The sequence below is a fragment of the Podarcis erhardii genome, assembly GCF_964252035.2.
Source record: "Podarcis erhardii genome assembly, chromosome: 9".
Lineage (NCBI taxonomy): Eukaryota > Metazoa > Chordata > Lepidosauria > Squamata > Lacertidae > Podarcis > Podarcis erhardii.
Genome location: NC_138512.1, coordinates 64,638,076 through 64,656,487, shown reverse-complemented (window position 1 = coordinate 64,656,487; position 18,412 = coordinate 64,638,076). Strand labels below are relative to the sequence as shown.

Genomic DNA, 18,412 nt, shown 5'->3' with positions numbered 1-18,412 from the left:
ACATTGTAATAAAAGCTTAAAAGTATACAGGACTCATCTGAGAACATAAAAGGCGGCATTACGCACACTATTTGACAGTAACCTTTATGCGATTTGCTCCATTACTGATAATGGCAGATTCATGTTTGCACAGGACTTTGGTAGTCAAATACTTTTGTGTGTGTTGCGCGGGAGTCCAGACTGACAGCCCATTCCACTTCTGTGAATCTGTCGCTCTCACCCTGTCCACTCCTACTCCCTGCTGGTTTCCAAAACGGCAACGATTAGTCAGGGTTTTGTTACTTGGCAAAAACCCTTGCCGTTTCTAAGCTGGTTTTACCTTACAGTATTTCTAAGAGCCCTCCTGGGAGAGCAAAAGGGGTTCCATGCTGTTAAAGTGCTGATTCTTACAATGTCCAAAGAGAAGAGTACAAAGGAAAAATCTCAATGTGACGGAGCAGCTTTGAGAGCAGTGCTTTTCAAGATATTTTGGTGCAGCCACTGTGCACATGCAAGGCACACACGTGCACACACCAGGACTACATACTGAAGACACGTGATGCACAAGCCTTGCTGAAGCCAAGCAGGTCTGGGGTCTGGTTTTAGAGCACAGGGCACACGGGTTCAGGTATGGGAATATAATTTGACATTCTAAGATTTATGGCTTTACTTTTCACATTTTGCTTCAAAAAATTAAAATATCGGCAAGATTCCAGCCTTTATGGTTGTGAATTTAAACCTGAGGCAGTGTGGGCAATTCATGTTGAAATCTTGGGTGCCAGAGAGCAGGCAGGTTAAGATTTCCTGTGATCCTTGCCCTTCCTTACACAGCATAACATTGTACAAATGGGGCATAATTTATACTGGTATGATAACTAAACTGTAATTGGAGTGGATTTGAGATTCCACTGCCCCTCTCAGTCCCATTCACTGTTGCACAACATCAGCAGCAACCCTGAACTTCCATGTATCTCTTGCTGTGCTGGGAAAAATTATGAAAGACTCATCAGAAAAGCTGGAGATTGGCAGAGTCCATTTCCTTTATTAACACTGACTCTAGCCTAAACAAAAAGAAGCACGGTAGAAAGTGATAACCAAAGGTTTTTTTTTATTACAGGCAATGAAGCTTACAGAAGAGAGAGTGTGTGTGTGTGTGCGTGCACACACCCCTACCTCAATCTCAGCAGGTCATCGAACGTTCACACATGAACAATTCTGGGACAGGTGGGGGTTTGTGTTCCTAAATATTTTTGCCAGGCAATCTATTTCAAATACAAACAAGCAATCTTTAATGGTTAGCAATGGTAACCCTGATTTAAAAAATATATGTCTTTGGTTGCTTATCCATCATGGCCCTTCTCTAGGTTAATGGAAATGTTTTCTTCGTCTCTGTGTCATTTTAGCTAAATAGCTCGATGATGAGCAGCTTCCAAGACAGCAAGAGCAAGTATAAAGGGGAACCTTGATGAGCGTGATTTACTCGTGCCCAAGGTCACAATCTCCCCCACAGGCATGTGTGCGCACTTTCGCACAAGCACATCCAAATGAGGCTGCCCTTTTGAAAGTACCCTAAAAAGAAGGGAAATGCCTGTAATAGGAGAATTCTCATATCCAAGAAATGACTTAACTAGGACTGTGTGCCAGTTAAATAAATCTTGGTCAGTTCATTGGCCAACACTAAGCCAAATTAGGCTTAGTATAAGTGATCAAGCATGCTGGTGCAGTTAGAAAATTATGGCAGCTCAGCTGTTTCCAACTCCTGCTGCTGCCTTAACACCCAGAGCCAAGCCGTATTTGGTGGACAGTAATCCACAGACCCAGGCTTGCAGTTTTACTCACTACAGATAACCATTAACTGACACTAAGGTTTGGTTTTCCCCTGATCCTAGCTCAGCGTAGGGAACTTGGTGCCCTCTAGACTACCACTCAAAGCACATGGGTGGCGCTGTGGGTTAAACCACAGAGCCTAGGACTTGCCGATCAGAAGGTCGGCAGTTCGAATCCCCGTGACAGGATGAGCTCCCATTGCTCCTGCTCCTGCCATCCTAGCAGTTCGAAAGCACGTCAAAGTGCAAGTAGATAAATAGGTACCGCTCCGGCGGGAAGGTAAACGGCGTTTCCGTGCGCTGCTCTGGTTCGCCAGAAGCGGCTTAGCCATGCTGGCCACATGACCCGGAAGCTGTACGCCGGCTCCCTCGGCCAATAAAGTGAGATGAGCGCTGCAGCCCCAGAGTCGGTCACGACTGGACCTAATGGTCAGGGGTCGCTTTACCTTTAGACTACCACTCATCACTGACTATTGGCCACACTCAATGGGAAGAATAGAAATTGCAATCTGCTAACAATGGAGGGCCACAGGTTCCTCACCCGTTTCAGCAGATGATGCCAGGAACTGAAACTGGGACCATGCAAAGCATGTGCTCTCCCAGAGCATTTATTGAGTAGTCATCATAGAATCATAGCATTGGAAAGGACGCTGGGGGTCATCAAGTCCAAGCCCCTGCAATGCATGAACCTCAACTAAAGCATCCATGACAGATGGCCATCCAACCTCTGCTTAAAAACCTCCAAGGAAGGAGAGTCCACAACATCCCAAGGGAGACTGTTCCACTGTTGAAACGCTCTGACTGTTGAAATGTTCTTCCTGAAGTTTAGTCAGAATCTCCTTGTTTGTAACTTGAAGCCATTGGTTTGAGTCCTACTCTCTGGAGCAGCAGAAAACAAGCTTGTTTCCTCTTCCATGTAACAGCCCTTGAAGATATTTGAAGAAGGCTATCATATCTCTCCTCTCAGTGTCCTTTTTTTCAAGGCTAAACGTACCCTGCTCCTTCAACCGTTCCTCATAAGGCTTGGTTTCCAGACCCCTGATCATCTTGTTCATTTTTCTCTGCTCTTGTTCACATCCTTCTAAAACTGTGGCACCCAGAACTGGGCGCAGTAGTCCAGGTGTGGTCTGACCAAGGCAGAATAGAGTGCTTATTTGCTTGCACAAAGCTTACGCTGAGGCTAGATTATATCCAGTCTTTACTGAGCGTTTGCTTGGGATTGTTTACAGGGTGGTCATATGATAATGAGCATCCATCCTTGAAAGATGTTTATACATCTTTCCGTTTATTCACCCCACACTTTGCAATGCATTTCCCCTTCACTTCCCAAACCATAAAAAGTCCAATTTGGTCCACTTTAATTCTGCAAACCTAACATTCTGGCACGCACAAAGCAGTGACAGTCTGGAGACCCCCTTAGAAGAGACATTTGTTGTTCGGTCTTACATAAGATATAATGCCTATTACTGGTGCTTTCCATCTGAAGTTGTACTCCTTTCAAAGATCTGCTGCCTAATTAAATTACAGGTAGCATATTGAGTTGATCAAAATGCGTTTCAACTCATCCATCAAAGAAACGATTGAACTCTAGTTTGCTGTTTTTAACGGCTCCAAGAATGGTCAATGAGGACAAACTCCTTACAGTTCATGCAGTGCATCACAACTTGGCAGTTACCGGTAAGTCCCTAAACATTTATGGCAAGTAGAATTGACATATGCTCACGTTGCATCATAAACTAAAACACAACTCAGTGTGCATTTGTTGTTCTTAGACATGCAATGAGTCTGTTGTCACAATGAACCTTCACAGTAGAGTTCTCCAATAAAATGCTCTAAGTGCTTTGTGGGGTATTTTCAGCGTGCCTCCGCACTGCCTCCAAAAAGAGTCAAACAGAGGAAGCTGGAAGGTTCAAGGTCAAGGCCAAGATCTGGGGGGAAAGGTCAACTACCTTTTGCCCTGCTAAAAATCTTCTTCACAGTTCTGCCCTTGTGTGTAGCTAAGCAAACAACAGAAAACCTTTTCTACCACTGACAGTCTCCCTTCACTTCCTTCAGCATGACCCAATCAAATGGGCGAATTGCCTTCTACAGATTGCCCAAAGAAAGAAGTAAATATTCTCACTGAAAGAGGAAATGAACTATTTAGATAAACTAAAGAATGGCTACCTGGTGGATGGGTGTGTGTGTGTGTGTGTGTGTGTGTGTTGGGTGTGGCAAGCTGCTTTTTGCCAATGCTGTGAAATCTCTAAGGCAGAAAGCCTGGCTATGCACCAGGGTTGCAAATGAACCAAAGGGCTAACTGCCCTTATAAGACCACAATCCCCAAATAGCACGTTGCATGCAAGAAAGCCAGAGTCACACCTCTCCGACTGCATACATGTCAAACATTTAAAACACATTGCTTTCCCCAAAGATTTGTAGATCTCACAGATCTACAAATTCCCAGCACCCTTAATAAACCAGTTTCCCAGGATTCTTTGGGTGAAGTCATGTACATTAAATTTATGGTGCATCTCTTCCAGGTGAATGCAATGTCTTATTGTGCTCCCCACCCCATCCTGCCAACTCCCCGTTAAATCCCAGAGCCGCTACTGGGCACGAGGTGGGTAGCATAAAGATGCGTCAATTTAGCCATTTTTCTCCAGTGACAGTTCCTTTCATTACACGAGGCTGCCAAAAGGTCCAAAAAGCACTTTGAGACAGGGGGCATCTGCCTTCTACAAAAAAAACCCCGGAACTAAACAGTGAATTTTACTCTGCTCTTGGGAGTATAAAATACACTTAAATTTGCTGAAACAACTGAAGGGAAACATGTACAAAGGGCAGATTTATCTCCCCACATTTAAAAAAATATATATAAAAGAAGCCACTGGTCCTGATGTTACCAAGGAAACAGGATATATGAAAAAACCTTTTCCCGAAAGGTCTGGTGGAAGGGTGGAAAAGCCTGAGGCTTCTAATAACTTTTGCCAATCTTCTCCTATTCACAACTATTCTTCTTAGCAAGGTCTCAACAGAGGGCTCTGGTTCCTTTCAACTCTGGGACCTCCTTTGTGCATGGTAAGTCTCTGTGTATTCCCACATTTCGCCGGGTTCTTCTATACGGCACAATAAAAGCTGCTTGAGTTCCAGAGTTACATACAAGGATGGGGGAAGTGATGAATAACCAGCGGATTGTTTCTATATCTGACAATCAGACCCGAGTTGACTCAGGTTTCATGTACTGGGAAATGTTAAGTCTCTTGCTCAACTCAGATGACTGGAATATACAAGTGGAGAAATGGGACTTTGTCACTCCTTCCAGCATTCTAAAAACGGTTTCCTGAGAATGGCATTAATCCATAAAATTAAACTGGCACGTAGCTTGTGTAGAGAAATGGGTGATGCTGAATGAACTTGGTCAAGGAGGTCAACCTTCCAGGACTTTTGGTCAGATTACAAAACGAAATGTAAACTTGGTTTATACGTAAAACCAGGGGCAGCCTAAGTGGTACCCTCCAGATAATGTTGGACTTCAACTCCCAACATCCTAGATCATTGGACCTGCAGGCCAGGGAAGATGGAAGATGGAGTCCAACAAAATCTGGAGGGCACCACGTTACTTATCCTAGCGAGGCATAATAATAATAATAATAATAATAATAATAATAATAATAATAATAATAGTTTCTTCCCGGTTCAGAAAACCGGGCTCAGGGAAGCTAACAACAAATTTAAAACACTTAATTGATGCAACAAATACAGCATAAAATACAGTACAAAACGTGAATAACCATAAATTCAGAATTCAAAAATCAATTTAGTGGAAAAAACCATCCAATAAACATTAGATGATCACCAGGGCTAGATGGCTAAATTAGTCCTATTTTGGCCAGCAAGGAGACCAGGGGAGAATTAGCTATGGGGATCCCAGAGCGGGTAATCTTCATAAAAAGTGGAGGGGGCTATCCAATGAATGTTGGGAGGTTCAAGACATGCAATAGAATGTACTTTTTCACACTATGAGAATCGCCATCACATGATGGTGTGATGGGCAATTAGTCGCTGGCTTAAAAAGGGAATTACGGACTGATTTGTGGAGGACAAGGCTGTCAACACCTATTAGTCATGATGCCTTCTTCCTACTTCCCCTGCCAGAGGCAATACAGTGGTACCCTAGTTCTCAAACACCTTGGTACTCAACGCCTTGGTTCTCAAACTCCAAAAACCTGGAAGTGTTCCAGTTTTCGAACGTTTTTCGGAAGCCAAACGTCCAATGCGGTTGTCGGCTATTGTTTCTGGGGCACCTGCACCAATCAGAAGCTGTGTCTTGGTTTTCAAACATTTCGGAACAAAATAAGTTTGAGAACCAAGGTACCACTGTGTTTGGCGCTTTTGTTTTTGAGGCTTTTGGGGTTAATTTATTTTTGTGACTGCGTGGAACCCAGTTCAGCTACTGATTGATTGAGTGAGTGACTGCGGAAATGGATAAAAGCCTCCCATTGAAACAATAACTATCCTCAGTGCAGGTAAGGGGAAAAAAATGTAATTTTTATTTTTATCATCTACAATACTGTCTTATTTATTTTATAGTACGGTACATTGATTATTGCTTTCTTTTTATGGATCAATGGTCTTGTTAGATAATAAAATTGCTATTTTAGGGGTTGTTTTCAAAAGTCTGGAATGGATTGATCCATTTTGCATTACTTTCTATGGGAAAGCACACCTTGGTTTTGGAACGCTTTGGTTTTGGAACGCACTTCTGGAATGGATTAAGTTTGTGAATCAAGGTAGCACTTTATACCAGTGGCTGAGAATCACACGTGGGGAAGAGTGTTGCCGCGCTCGTGTCTTGCTTTCAGGCTTCCCATAGCCATCCAGTTGGTGTCTGTGAGAACAGGATGCTAGATCAGGTGGGCCTTTGGCCTGATCCAGCAGGGCTCTTTTTACATTATGTTATTACGCAAAATCACGCCAAGATGCATAAGAAAAGGCATTGAACACTGATGTGGAATGAAGGAAAGAACCAGACAATATACCCAATGAGAAGCGAGACGGCACAGCCATCGTGGTTCTCCTGCAGGTGCAAACTGGGCTGCTGGCCAATTTAACAAATGGTTAAAACATCCCTGCTACAAGCACACGGTGAACCTGTCAATCCCCAGTCTGCAAAGGGTGCATCAACAATATTTCAAGGCTGGCTCACTTTCCCGGATCAGCTCTTGAGCCGTCAATACAAACATCAGAGGCAGACGCTCTCTTCAGTCTGGGACGGTAAAAGCATAGCTTGCTTTAATATGCAAGTTCACCAGGTCCAAGGATCTATATGTAGCAGATCCCCCTTTCAGCAGGCCCGCCCTTATACATTCGTGTGTCGAGGTATCAAGTGCCCCTGGGAACAGGCACCAAAGATAGCATAAATACAACTCTATGAGTACATAACTTGCGAGTACTTGTGCTCTGGGTGCACTGCAGTGGGCGGGGTGATAAGGCACCAGTGTCAAAACTGAACCAATATCCAAAACAAACATTGATATATGGCAGGGGAATGGCTAAATATCTCCTGTCAATTTGCCAAAGAGCTGGGCATACGTGCTGGAACAGGCCAAGTGTGGAGTACAGCTGGGGTTATATCTAAGGAACCTTCGTTGTTTATCTGGTTCTTCCAAAATAAGTGCCTGATTTATCTACTGACTGAAAAGCAATCCTTAATTAGAGCACGCCCCAGTTATGGAAGAAAGCAAAGCTCTCTTGGAGAACATTTGCTGTGGAGGGCAAGGACACCACAAACAAGACAATGGTGCCTCTCAAAAGCAGCAATAACTCTCTGCTGAACAACAGTCCACATTTTAAACCAGTTGGTGAGGTTGGGAGGGAGACATATCTGGCAACCCAACATATCAAAAAATGTTTACTTTCAAAAGCTCTGCAGAATTTGCAGAGAAGTTGAGGGATTCAGGCCGCCTGTGAGTTTCTGTGCCCTAAGTGTCCGAAATTTGCACAGCTGATCAAGCGCCGCTTGTGCCAGATATTCTGTGCAAACTCCCCCTTCAAACAAAACACACCTTAAGCCTGCATTTAAATTTAGGGCTCTGGCTTATGTCTCAGAGATGAACTCCATGTGATGCTTTGCCTCGCACACATTTCCCCTGCGTATTTTATGCTTTTACAATACACAGCCACAAAGGTCACAAGAGAAGCCTGGAGTATGGGGGAGAGGGGTTTTTTAACACCTTTCCTCTGGGGAGGGGTATTTGTTGCAGCTTGAATTTTCTGTTTTTCCTCTACACACTATCTTTCCCCGCATGGTATGGGGAACAACTGGAAGGCTTTTTTTCTTTTTCTTTTTTGCAGGAAAACCACTGCAGGGAAATGGTTAAGACGTCCTTCCACCCCAGTTAATCTTCCACTGCGAAACATCAGAGGAAAATTGACATATGATTAAGCATCACGTGGAGGTGGGAAAAACGTGTCTGAGCTGGACCACAGCCAGCCTGCAGATGGGAGGCCACATGACTGAATGTGTCCAGCAAATAATATTCCACACTGCATTTCCCCATCATGGTCCATAATGCAACAAAAGTCTGATTTTGCGGGGGAAGCAGTTCTGATGCGCAAGAGCTCCAAATCAGCTTTAATGACGCTACCTGAATTTGTTGCGATCCCATCTGAAAATAGTGACAGTCTGGAAATGCCCAATGCCTTTAAAAGTTGCGAATGCAGAAGAAACGCCCGCAAATTTCAGGTTCATCATCTTCTCAGTTTTCATTTTTTAAAAACAATGCAACTTCCTCCTAGTCCTTGTGATATCTGAGACAATTACTGCTAAGTAAGATGAATTATAAAAAATCTGGCTTCATTCACATTGTTTATACAAATCATAGAATTCAGGTTCCCTTGGATATTATTTTATTTTCAGACACAAGACTAGGCATAGTCTTGGTTACGGCGTAGCATTTCAGAATGCCGAGCAGCTGTGCTATGTTGACTGTTCTCTCCCTTTGGCCAGGGCGTAGCTGTAGCTCGCCAGGCTGAATCCTGGCCCGAAATCTCTCAGGTTCCGAGTTCAAGACCTGCCACAAGTCCAAGCCCTGACAACCAGCGTTTGAAATTCGCCAGGTGCATTTTGCACCTGGGCGCTGTGGGCTAAACCACAGAGCCTAAGACTTGCCAATCAGGTCAGCGGTTTGAATCCCCGTGAAGGGGTGAGCTCCCGTTGCTCGGTCCCTACTCCTGCCAACCTAGCAGTTTGAAAGCACGTCAAAGTGCAAGTAGATCAATAGGTACTGCTCCGGCGGGAAGGTAAATGGCGTTTCCGTGTGCTGTTCTGGTTTGCCAGAAGTGGCTTAGTCATGCTGGCCATATGACCCGGAAGCTGTATGCCGGCTCCCTCAGCCTATAGAGCGCGATGAGCGCCACAACCCCAGAGTCGGTCACGACTGGACCTAATGGTCAGGGGTCCCTTTACCTTTACCTATCAACCACTTGCGAATAAGTGAGATTGCTCAGGGTGTCAGGATAGCACCTGACGTCTCCACCATTTGGAGGTGCATGCCTGGGGATCCTTGGATTTTGACTGTTTTCACACAATAGCAACACATCCTGTGGAATTCTATGCATTGTATTTTATCTGCACAATCAGAATGAATTTCAGGAACCAAAACATGACTTCCGAGCCATCTGGCCCCAAAATGGCAACAAGGCATTCTGTTTTGGTGACTGTAACCCTGGTTTAAGGAGTCATATGGTGCCCAGCTTATATGTCTGAGTTTCTAACACTACTGACAACAGCCCATTCCAGAGGCTCTCAATCCCATGAGGGGAGAGAATAGGGCTATGCTGATTGGCCCAACCCCCTCCATCGTGGTCCAATCAGCCCTGCCCCAACATCTTCCATAAGCTCTGATTGGAATTCTGCTGCAAGGAGGCTGTTCTACCCTCCACACAATTTAGCATCCTTCCCAGTGCAGATGTTCAGTCTCAGCACATGGAAGGCTGGGCAGCTAGGAATGTGACAGAAGGGGCAGGGCCATGAAAGGTACCCCATTCTCCTTCTTGACACAATGGAGGGAAGGGCTGTAGCTTAGTTGCAGGGCACCTGCTTTGCATGCAGAAGGTCACGGGTTTGATCCCCAGCATCTCCAGGTAGGGCTGGGAAATACTGCTGTCCGAAATTCTGGAGAGATGCTGCCAGTCAGAGAAGACAATACTGGGCTAAATGGACCACTGGTCCAACTCAATACAGTGGTACCTCGGGTTACAGACACTTCAGGTTACAGACTCCGCTAACCCAGAAATAGTACCTCGGGTTAATAACTTTGCTTTAGGATGAGAACAGAAATTGTGCTCCGGTGGCACAGCGGCAGCAGGAGGCCCATTAGCTAAAGTGGTGCTTCAGGTTAAGAACAGTTTCAGGTTAAGAACGGACCTCCGGAATGAATTAAGTTCTTCCTTGGTGTGTGGAGTGCCGCAGGGTGCAATTCTCTCCCCGATGCTTTTTAACATCTTTATGCGCCCCCTTGCCCAGATTATCCGGAGCTTTGGGCTGGGCTGTCACCAATATGCTGATGACACTCAGCTCTATCTGCTGATGGATGGCCACACCGACTCGACCCCGAACACACTGACCAGATGCTTGGAAGCTGTGGCTGGATGGTTTCGTGGGAGCCGATTGAAACTAAATCCTTCGAAGACAGAGGTCCTATGGCTAGGTCGGGATGGCATGGGGATGAGGGACCAACTCCCTTCTCTTGCGGGGGCCCAATTAGTGCCATTGCCTTCCGTTAAGAGTTTGGGTATAATCCTTGACGCCTCCCTTTCCATGGAGGCGCAGGTTACAGCAACAGCCAAGGCGACATTTTTCCACCTTCGCCACATCAAGCAGTTGGTCCCTTACCTTTCCCGCCCTGACTTGGCCACAGTGATCCATGCGACGGTCATCTCCAGGCTTGACTACTGTAATTCGCTCTACGCGGGGCTGCCCTTGAAGCTGTCCCAGAAACTCCAGCGGCTACAGAATGCTGCAGCGAGGCTCCTCACGGGGTCTCTGCCATGGGAGCATATTCACCCAGTGCTTTTCAAGCTGCACTGGCTCCCGGTGGAGTACAGGGTCAGATTTAAGGTGCTGCTTTTGACCTTTAAAGCCCTTCACGGCCTAGGAGCCTCATACCTACGGGACCGCCTCTCCTGGTATGCCCCACGGAGAGCCTCAAGGTCCATAAATAACAACACCCTAGTGGTCCCGGGCCCTAAGGAAGTTAGATTGGCTTTGACCAGAGCCAGGGCCTTTTCAACTCTGGCTCCGGCCTGGTGGAACGCTCTGCCTCATGAGACCAGGGCCCTGCAGGACCTGATTTCTTTCCGCAGGGCCTGTAAGACAGAGTTGTTCCGCCTGGCCTTTGGCTTGGAGCCAATTTGATTCCCTCCCTCCCTCTTTCTCTCTCTTTTTTTTTCTTTTCCTTCTCCTCCTGCGATGAGGCTACATTTTAATATTTTAATGTTCCATTATTTTAATGTTGTATTTTATTTTTGTTTTTAAGTTTGTAATCATTCATCTTGTTTTTATTATTGCTTGTAAGCCGCTCTGAGCCCGGCCTTGGCTGGGGAAGGTGGGGTATAAATAAAAAATTATTATTATTATTATTAACCCGAGGTACCACTGTATAAAACAGAAAAACCTCAATAGGGCTAGTGCCACTAGTCCCAGCGGCCCCAATCACCTTGGAATTAGTTCAAAAGCACAGCTCCCAATCCTGAAAGATGGAAACAAGCATAAAGAAGAAATGTAGTTCAAAGCAAATGCAGCAATAGGAAAGTATGATGGCGAGCACACCAATTTTTCTGTACCTTGTGCCTTGGACTCAGCTTTGGCAGTTCTCTGTCAACACTTGTCCGAATGAGTGACGGTGTCTGCTTGCAGCCAGCCTCCTAGAATGAGACATTACACGCAGTTAACAAAAAAAGGGGGGTGTCAGTGGGGGGGGGAGTGTGAAATTAGGAACGGCATGCTATTTCTAAGCATGGCTTTGTTCATACAATCTGAAAAACAACTTTGTTTAGTATCACATGTTTTGAATCTAAGTGCTTACATCTTCTCTTTTATGTTATCATTAAAAAAAAAATAATAATAAACCTGGATTTGCTAAAAGTGCAAGCGTAATGAAAGGGGGGATGGTGCTAAAAATAATAATCAAAAAGTGTATTGTTCTATTCTTTCTGCCTTGGTTCAGACCACACCTGGAGTACTGTGTCCAGTTCTGGGCACCACAATTTAAGAAGGATGTGGACAAGCTGGAATGTGTGCTGAGAAGGGCAACCAAGATGACCAAGGGTCTAGAAACCAAGCCTTATGAGGAACGATTGAGGGAGTTGTGTATGTTTAGCCTGGAAAAGAGGGAGATGGAGAGGAGATATGACAGCCATCTTCAAATATCTGTCAAATGGAGGCCTTTTTTCTCCTGCTCTGGAGGCTAGGGCCTGAACCATGGGTTCAAGTTACAAGAAAGGAGATTCTGACTAAACATCAGGAAGAACTTTCAGACAGCAAGAGCTGTTTGACAGTGGAACAGACTCCCATGAGAAGTGGTGGACTCTCCTTCCTTGGAGGTTTTTAAGCAGAGGTCGGATGGCCATCTATTCTGGATGCCTTAGTTGAGAATCCTGTATTGGACTAGATGGCCCTTGAGGTCCTTCCAACTCTCCAATTCTATGATTCCATGGAAGGGCAAAAGTAAAAAGATACAGCGCAGGTCCAAAGTGATAATTACCTCATCCAAAGATTCCCTTTGCAAATAATAAAGATTTATAAAAATGAAAGTATTCTCAAGTTGTGAACTCCATAATTTTTGAGACTATGGTTTCTATATAGTCTTAAAAGAGTCAGATATTTGCACATACTGTTGACACTGAGTGATCGTGTACCTCAATAGTTGTATGAGAAATAAAATCATGCCATTAAATTGAAAAAACAGCCATTCGAACTCTACTTTTAATTTATGAGATATCTTCCATAGACTGTCGCACCACATTGCTGGGAGCGAAGTTATGAAGCTAAGAGCTCAAAGGACTGAAAAACAAAAGCACATAAGCAGAGCCAAACCAAGGTTTGTTTTCTATACAGTGGTACCTCGGGTTAAGAACGTAATTCGTTCTGGAGGTCTGTTCTTAACCTGAAACTGTTCTTAACCTGAAGCACCACTTTAGCTAATGGGGCCTCCTGCTGCTGTTGCGCTGCCGCTGCACGATTTCTGTTCTCATCCTGAAGCAAAGTTCTTAACCCGAGGTAATATTTTTGGATTAGCGGAGTCTGTAACCTGAAGCGTATGTAACCTGAAGCCTATGTAACCCAGGTACCACTGTACATGTAGCTCAGGCTACAGTGGAACCTCAGTTGTCGAATGCTTCGGAAGCCGAACGTTTCGGTTTTTGAACACCGACAACTCGGAAGTGAATGCTTCCGTTTTCGAACGCGCCTCAGAAGTCGAACGCCTTCTGAAGCGCATTTCTCCATTTTTCCAACGGATTTTGCCAGCAGGCAATTCCGCCTCGGTTGTCGAATGTTTTGGAAGTCAAACGGTCTTCCGGAACAGATTACATTCAACAACTGAGGTTCCACTGTATAGTTCTAACCTATGGTTAAGTCTTAGCCACTTCACAGCTTGGGCAGTGATGTTAGAACTGAGCAGGAGTATCAAAGTAAACTCTGTTGACTCATACAGACAGAGAAAGATATTATGCACTTGTTGTGGGAAGGGCTATTTAAAGATTCGTCATCCTTTGAAAGAGATGCCCAAGTGATGACTCTGGTTGACTCATGCACAATAGATGTGGCAGACGATTCCGCCCCTTCCCTGGCAGCTAAAAAGGATATCAAAGGTAAAGGACGAAGACGTTGGTAAACTTTCACCTGCAAGGGATTGGACAGCTCTCCCCATCACTCCTTATTTAACGATGTTTTGTTGTCTTATCCTATTTCCACCCCAGTGATCCCTTGGTAAAAATACCCATGAAGTATAAACAGATATAGGCCCTATGGGAAGAAAATGTTCTTTTGGAGAGGAAACAGTAATCAAGGAAAACAATTAAGATTTTGTTGGCAGAGCCTTCACACGCTTTTCTTCCAAGTATACTGGCCGCATTTATGGCTTTACTGCTGGCATGAACTCTGGTATAGCAGAGGATAATTACTTTACATTGACAGTGCAACAGCAGAGGTGCTTGACACAAAGAGTGGATCACAGGATCACAGAGTTAAGGAAGTTACCCTAGAGATCATGCAGTTCAATTCCCTGCTCAGTTGTCAGGGCTGGAGCCAGACGCAGGTCAGCACGCAAGAAGCAGAGTTTGCTGGTGTGGTTAACCCTTTGTTCAAGGAAACGGCAACACTTCCCAGCAGGCCTTGCCCCTATAGGTAAAAAAGGTAAAGGACCCCTGGACAGTTAAGTCCAGTCAAAGGCGACTATGCGGTTGCGGCGCTCATCTTGCTTTCAGGCCAAGAGAGCCAGCGTTTGTCCGCTTTCCTGGTCATGTAGCCAGCATGACTAAACCACATCTGGCACAATAGGACACCGTGACAAGTGCCAGAGTGCACAGAAACGCCGTTTACCTTCCCGCCACAGTGGTACCTATTTATCTACTTGCACTGGTATGCTCTCGTACTGCTAGGTTGGCAGGAGCTGGGACAGAGCAATGGGAGCTCACCCCGTTGCGGGAATTTGAACCGCCGACCTTCTGATTGGCAAGCCCAAGATACTCAGTGGTTTAGACCACAGTGCCACCCGTGTCCCTATAGGGACAACCCCCATACAGCAGTTGCCAGGCCTGAGGGTTCCCCCTCCCTCTGCACTGCTCTAAGACTCCACCTCTGGATGTTGCCCAAGCAGTCTCAAACTACACCTGTGCACCTTTGAATGTGCGTTCTTCAGAGAACGGGGCTAGGGGAGTTTGTTGCAGCAGGAGAGGGAGACGCCCGGAATTTTTCAGCAGTCTCTTGACTCCTCCTCCTCTGCATCAGACTCTGAGTCTGAACTGCTCCTTGCCACCGGCTCTTCCCGCTCACTAAACCCTGTTGTCCCTTCAGTATCAAGCCCCTTCTCCCTCTGTCCTCTCCTCAGTGTCCCACCACCAATCGCCTGGCTCTGAGACTTCCTCCTCTGGGGTTTGTTCCCCGGCTGGTGCTTCCCACCATTCCTCTTCATCCAGCCAGTCCCCGACACCAGCGCAAAATTTGCAGTGGAGGCCTGCCTGGCCGATGTTCATCCGACCTCTGCTTAAATGCTTCCAGAGGAGAAGCCACCACCACCCCCCCGGCAGTCTGTTCAACTGCTGAACACTTAGAGGAGCATCTCCAAATGCAGGAATGAGGCACCTGTGAGACTCCAGCTGCCCTCTCCCCAAGCCAGCATGGCCAGCAGTCATAGATAACAGGGGAAGGCCACAGGACCCCCATCTCTCTCAAAACTTTTCAGCTCAGTATGAATGTTACAGAGTTTCGTTCAGAAATAAGCAGTCAGTAAGTATTAGCATTTTGCTGAAATAGCACCACACCCAAGCCAGTATTTAAAAGGTAAAGGGACCCCTGACCGTTAGGTCCACTCGCTGATGACTCTGACGTTGCGGCGCTCATCTCGTTTTATTGGCCAAGGGAGTCGGCGTACAACTTCCAGGTCATGTGGCCAGCATGACTAAGCTGCTTCTGGCGAACCAGAGCAGCGCACGGAAACGCCGTTTACCTTCCCGCTGGAGTGGTACCTATTTATCTACTTGCACTTTGACGTGCTTTTGAACTGCTACATGGGCAGGAGCTGAGACCGTACAACGGGAGCTCACTCCGTCGCGGGGATTCAAACCACCGACCTTCCGATCAGCAAGCCCTAGGCTCTGTGGTTTAGACCACAGTGCCACCCACGTCCCTAAGCCAGTATTTAGAGAGTGTTAAAGGAGAAAAGGAATTTAACATTGTATGAAAATCTTAAGATGCCTAAAGCGAAAGGCTTCGAGAGTCTTGCAAGCTCAAGGAGGAGACGCAGAGTTCCGGGGTTGTGAGCTGGGATGGCAAAGGTCACAGAAGCGGTAATCTTCTCCTATCGGGTTTTCCCGGTTAACGGGGCTGGGGCTTGCTGCCAAAGGACGGCATTGTGTTACAGGATGTAATGACAGCTGGCAGCAAAAGGTCTAAACAGTATGTCTCGAAGGATTGGAAGAGAACAGGTATGATGAAAATTTAACAGGATCCATTGTACACACTCTGGCTTTGGCGTTCTCAACAGACAACTGAAGCATATTAAAATCAAAACTACAGTATTAAATCTGGGGGATGGGGAAATCTAAACCACATGTCACACTTTGAGCACAACATTCCTTTTCCTAATGGAAGAAAAACTACCACGGGACACCGCTATCTTTTACCCCCAAGCTGCTTTCCTGCTCAGAATTTCACCCTTGTTTGCTTTTCTTCCCACAGAGGGGGAAACTATACAGAGACTATACTGAGGGGAGAGACTCCATCAGGCAAGGCCTCTTTCCACCTGTCTTGCTCTACCCTCGGCTTCTCAATGTGCATTGTATTGTTTTATGTGCAGTTGTTTTATTGATTATAGTTTAGATATTATTGTAACTGTTGAGTGGATTTCTGTTTAACTTTTCTGTGTTGATATTGTTATTTTATACTATTCTAATGATTGTTGAATGTTACTTTTTTGATGGAGGTTGCCTATTTTAAGGTTGTGTTTTATTGTCACATTTTTGTATTGCATTAGATTGTTGTGAGATGTACATTTTTTGTTTCTTCAGCTTGTAAACCGCCTTGAGTATTGTAAGGTAGAAAGGCGGTATACAAATTAAAAATGATGATGATGATTGGTATTATTTTCTCCTTGCAAGGAGAAAAGGCGGAGCCAAGAGGTGGGTAACGTGAGTGGGTAAATGTCTCTAGCAGGTATGGGGTTGAGGCCCTCCTCTCCACTGCTCACCCTTCCACTGTTGACCATAGCCTCCCCCATGGCAACATTTGGATGAATCCAAAACCACAGTGGAGGAAAGTTACCTGCAGCCTGGACCAAAGTCATGGAAGTTGGAGGTGGGGAGAGGATGAACAGCCTCCCATCAAAAGAGAAACTCCCACAGAACTCATGGCAAACTTTACCATGTCACCTGCCAAGGTACTACTTTGATACCGTGTGCAATTACTTGACCCCCCCCCCAAAAAAAGGAGAGAGGGGTGCAAAACAATCTTAATACAGGCACTCACTTTCACTAGTATAATTTTTGCTAGATCTTCACATGGGCGCTTTTCGTTCTCCTTTCTCGGGTGTTCCCATTCGAACAAGGCGGTATAGTTCTCCAGCATCTGGGCCATGATTCTGTTGCAGATTTCCTGCTCCTTCATCCCTTCAAATCCAGAAGACACGCTGCAAAAACACGAAACAAGGTTGGGGACATTATAAACAAATGTGACGTGTCAAACGGCTTGTAATGAGATAGCTGAATGCCAGCCAAATTGGGCACCAGGAAGAACATCGCCATGGGGTAGTCGTGGTGAACTTGTGGCTATCCAGGGGTTATTGAACGACAACCCCCACCAGCCCCAGCCAGCATGGCAAATGGCCAGGGACGATGCCAGCTGTAGTCTGGCAAAATCTGGACTGTCACAATAAGGGTTGGTCTGATGTAACTTCTTGAAGCTAGTATGAAAGGAGAGAGAGAGAGACAGGAGGTTCAGGGAGATTTCGAGACACAGCCCAAACACGATGGTTAGATCAGTGTTTCTCAACCTGTGGGTCCTCAGATGTTGTTGGACTACAACTCCCATCATTACTAGCCAGCATGACCAGTGGTCAGGGATGATGGATGTTGTAATCCAACAACATCTGAGGACCCACAGGTTGAGAACCGCTGAAGCGGCACCAAGCTGCTGCCAGACTACAACTCCAACCATCCTTGCCCATTGGCTGGGCCTGCTGGAAGTTGTCCCTCAATAACATCTTGAGGGCACCAAACTGGGGAAGGCAAGGTTAGATCTTATTATACACTTTATTTTGTAAATATTGCATACAAACTGGGTTGGATCCAGAAGCAGCCCCTAAGCAAGAGACTCCCATCGGCTGAAAAAGAGAGGCTTTTTTATGATTTCCCCTGTTCTCTGCAGTTCCCAGCTGGAGTCCTACAACATAGAACCGTACGTAGAGTGGGAAGGGTCTAAAGCAGCCTTTCTCAAACTGTGGGTCCCCAGATGTTGTTGGACTACAACTCCCATCACCCCTAGCTAGCAAGGCCAGAGCTCAGGGATGATGGGAGTTGTAGTCCAAGAACATCTGGGGACCCACAGGTTGAGAACCGCTGGTCTAGAGCAGTATTCCCTAACCTTGAGCCTCCAGCTGTTTTTGGACTACAACTCCCATCATCCCTCGCTAGCAAGACCAGTGGTCAAGGATGATGGGAATTGTAGTCCAAAAACAGCTGGAGGCCCAAGGTTGGGGAACACTGGTCTAGAGGGCCATCTAGTCCAACCCCCTTCAATGCAGGAATATCAACTAAAGCATCCATGACAGACAGCCATTCGACCTCTGTTTAAAAACCTCGAAGGAATGGATGAAATTTAAAGACTATTTAGCTAAACATGTTAAGAT

At 45.8% G+C, this 18,412-nt stretch overlaps 1 protein-coding gene across 2 annotated transcripts in view; it reads right to left on the bottom strand.

The window, feature by feature from the left end:
• The window catches only part of FAM13A (family with sequence similarity 13 member A), a 132,714-nt gene that overhangs the window by 91,428 nt on the left and 22,874 nt on the right, over window positions 1–18,412 (bottom strand). For both annotated transcript variants that reach the window (XM_081876714.1, XM_081876713.1), the window contains 2 exons: window positions 17,035–17,194; window positions 11,634–11,714 (listed from right to left, as the gene is read on the bottom strand). In XM_081876714.1, the coding sequence (XP_081732840.1) occupies window positions 11,634–11,714; window positions 17,035–17,194 (241 nt within the window). The remainder of the gene's footprint in view (window positions 1–11,633; window positions 11,715–17,034; window positions 17,195–18,412) is intronic.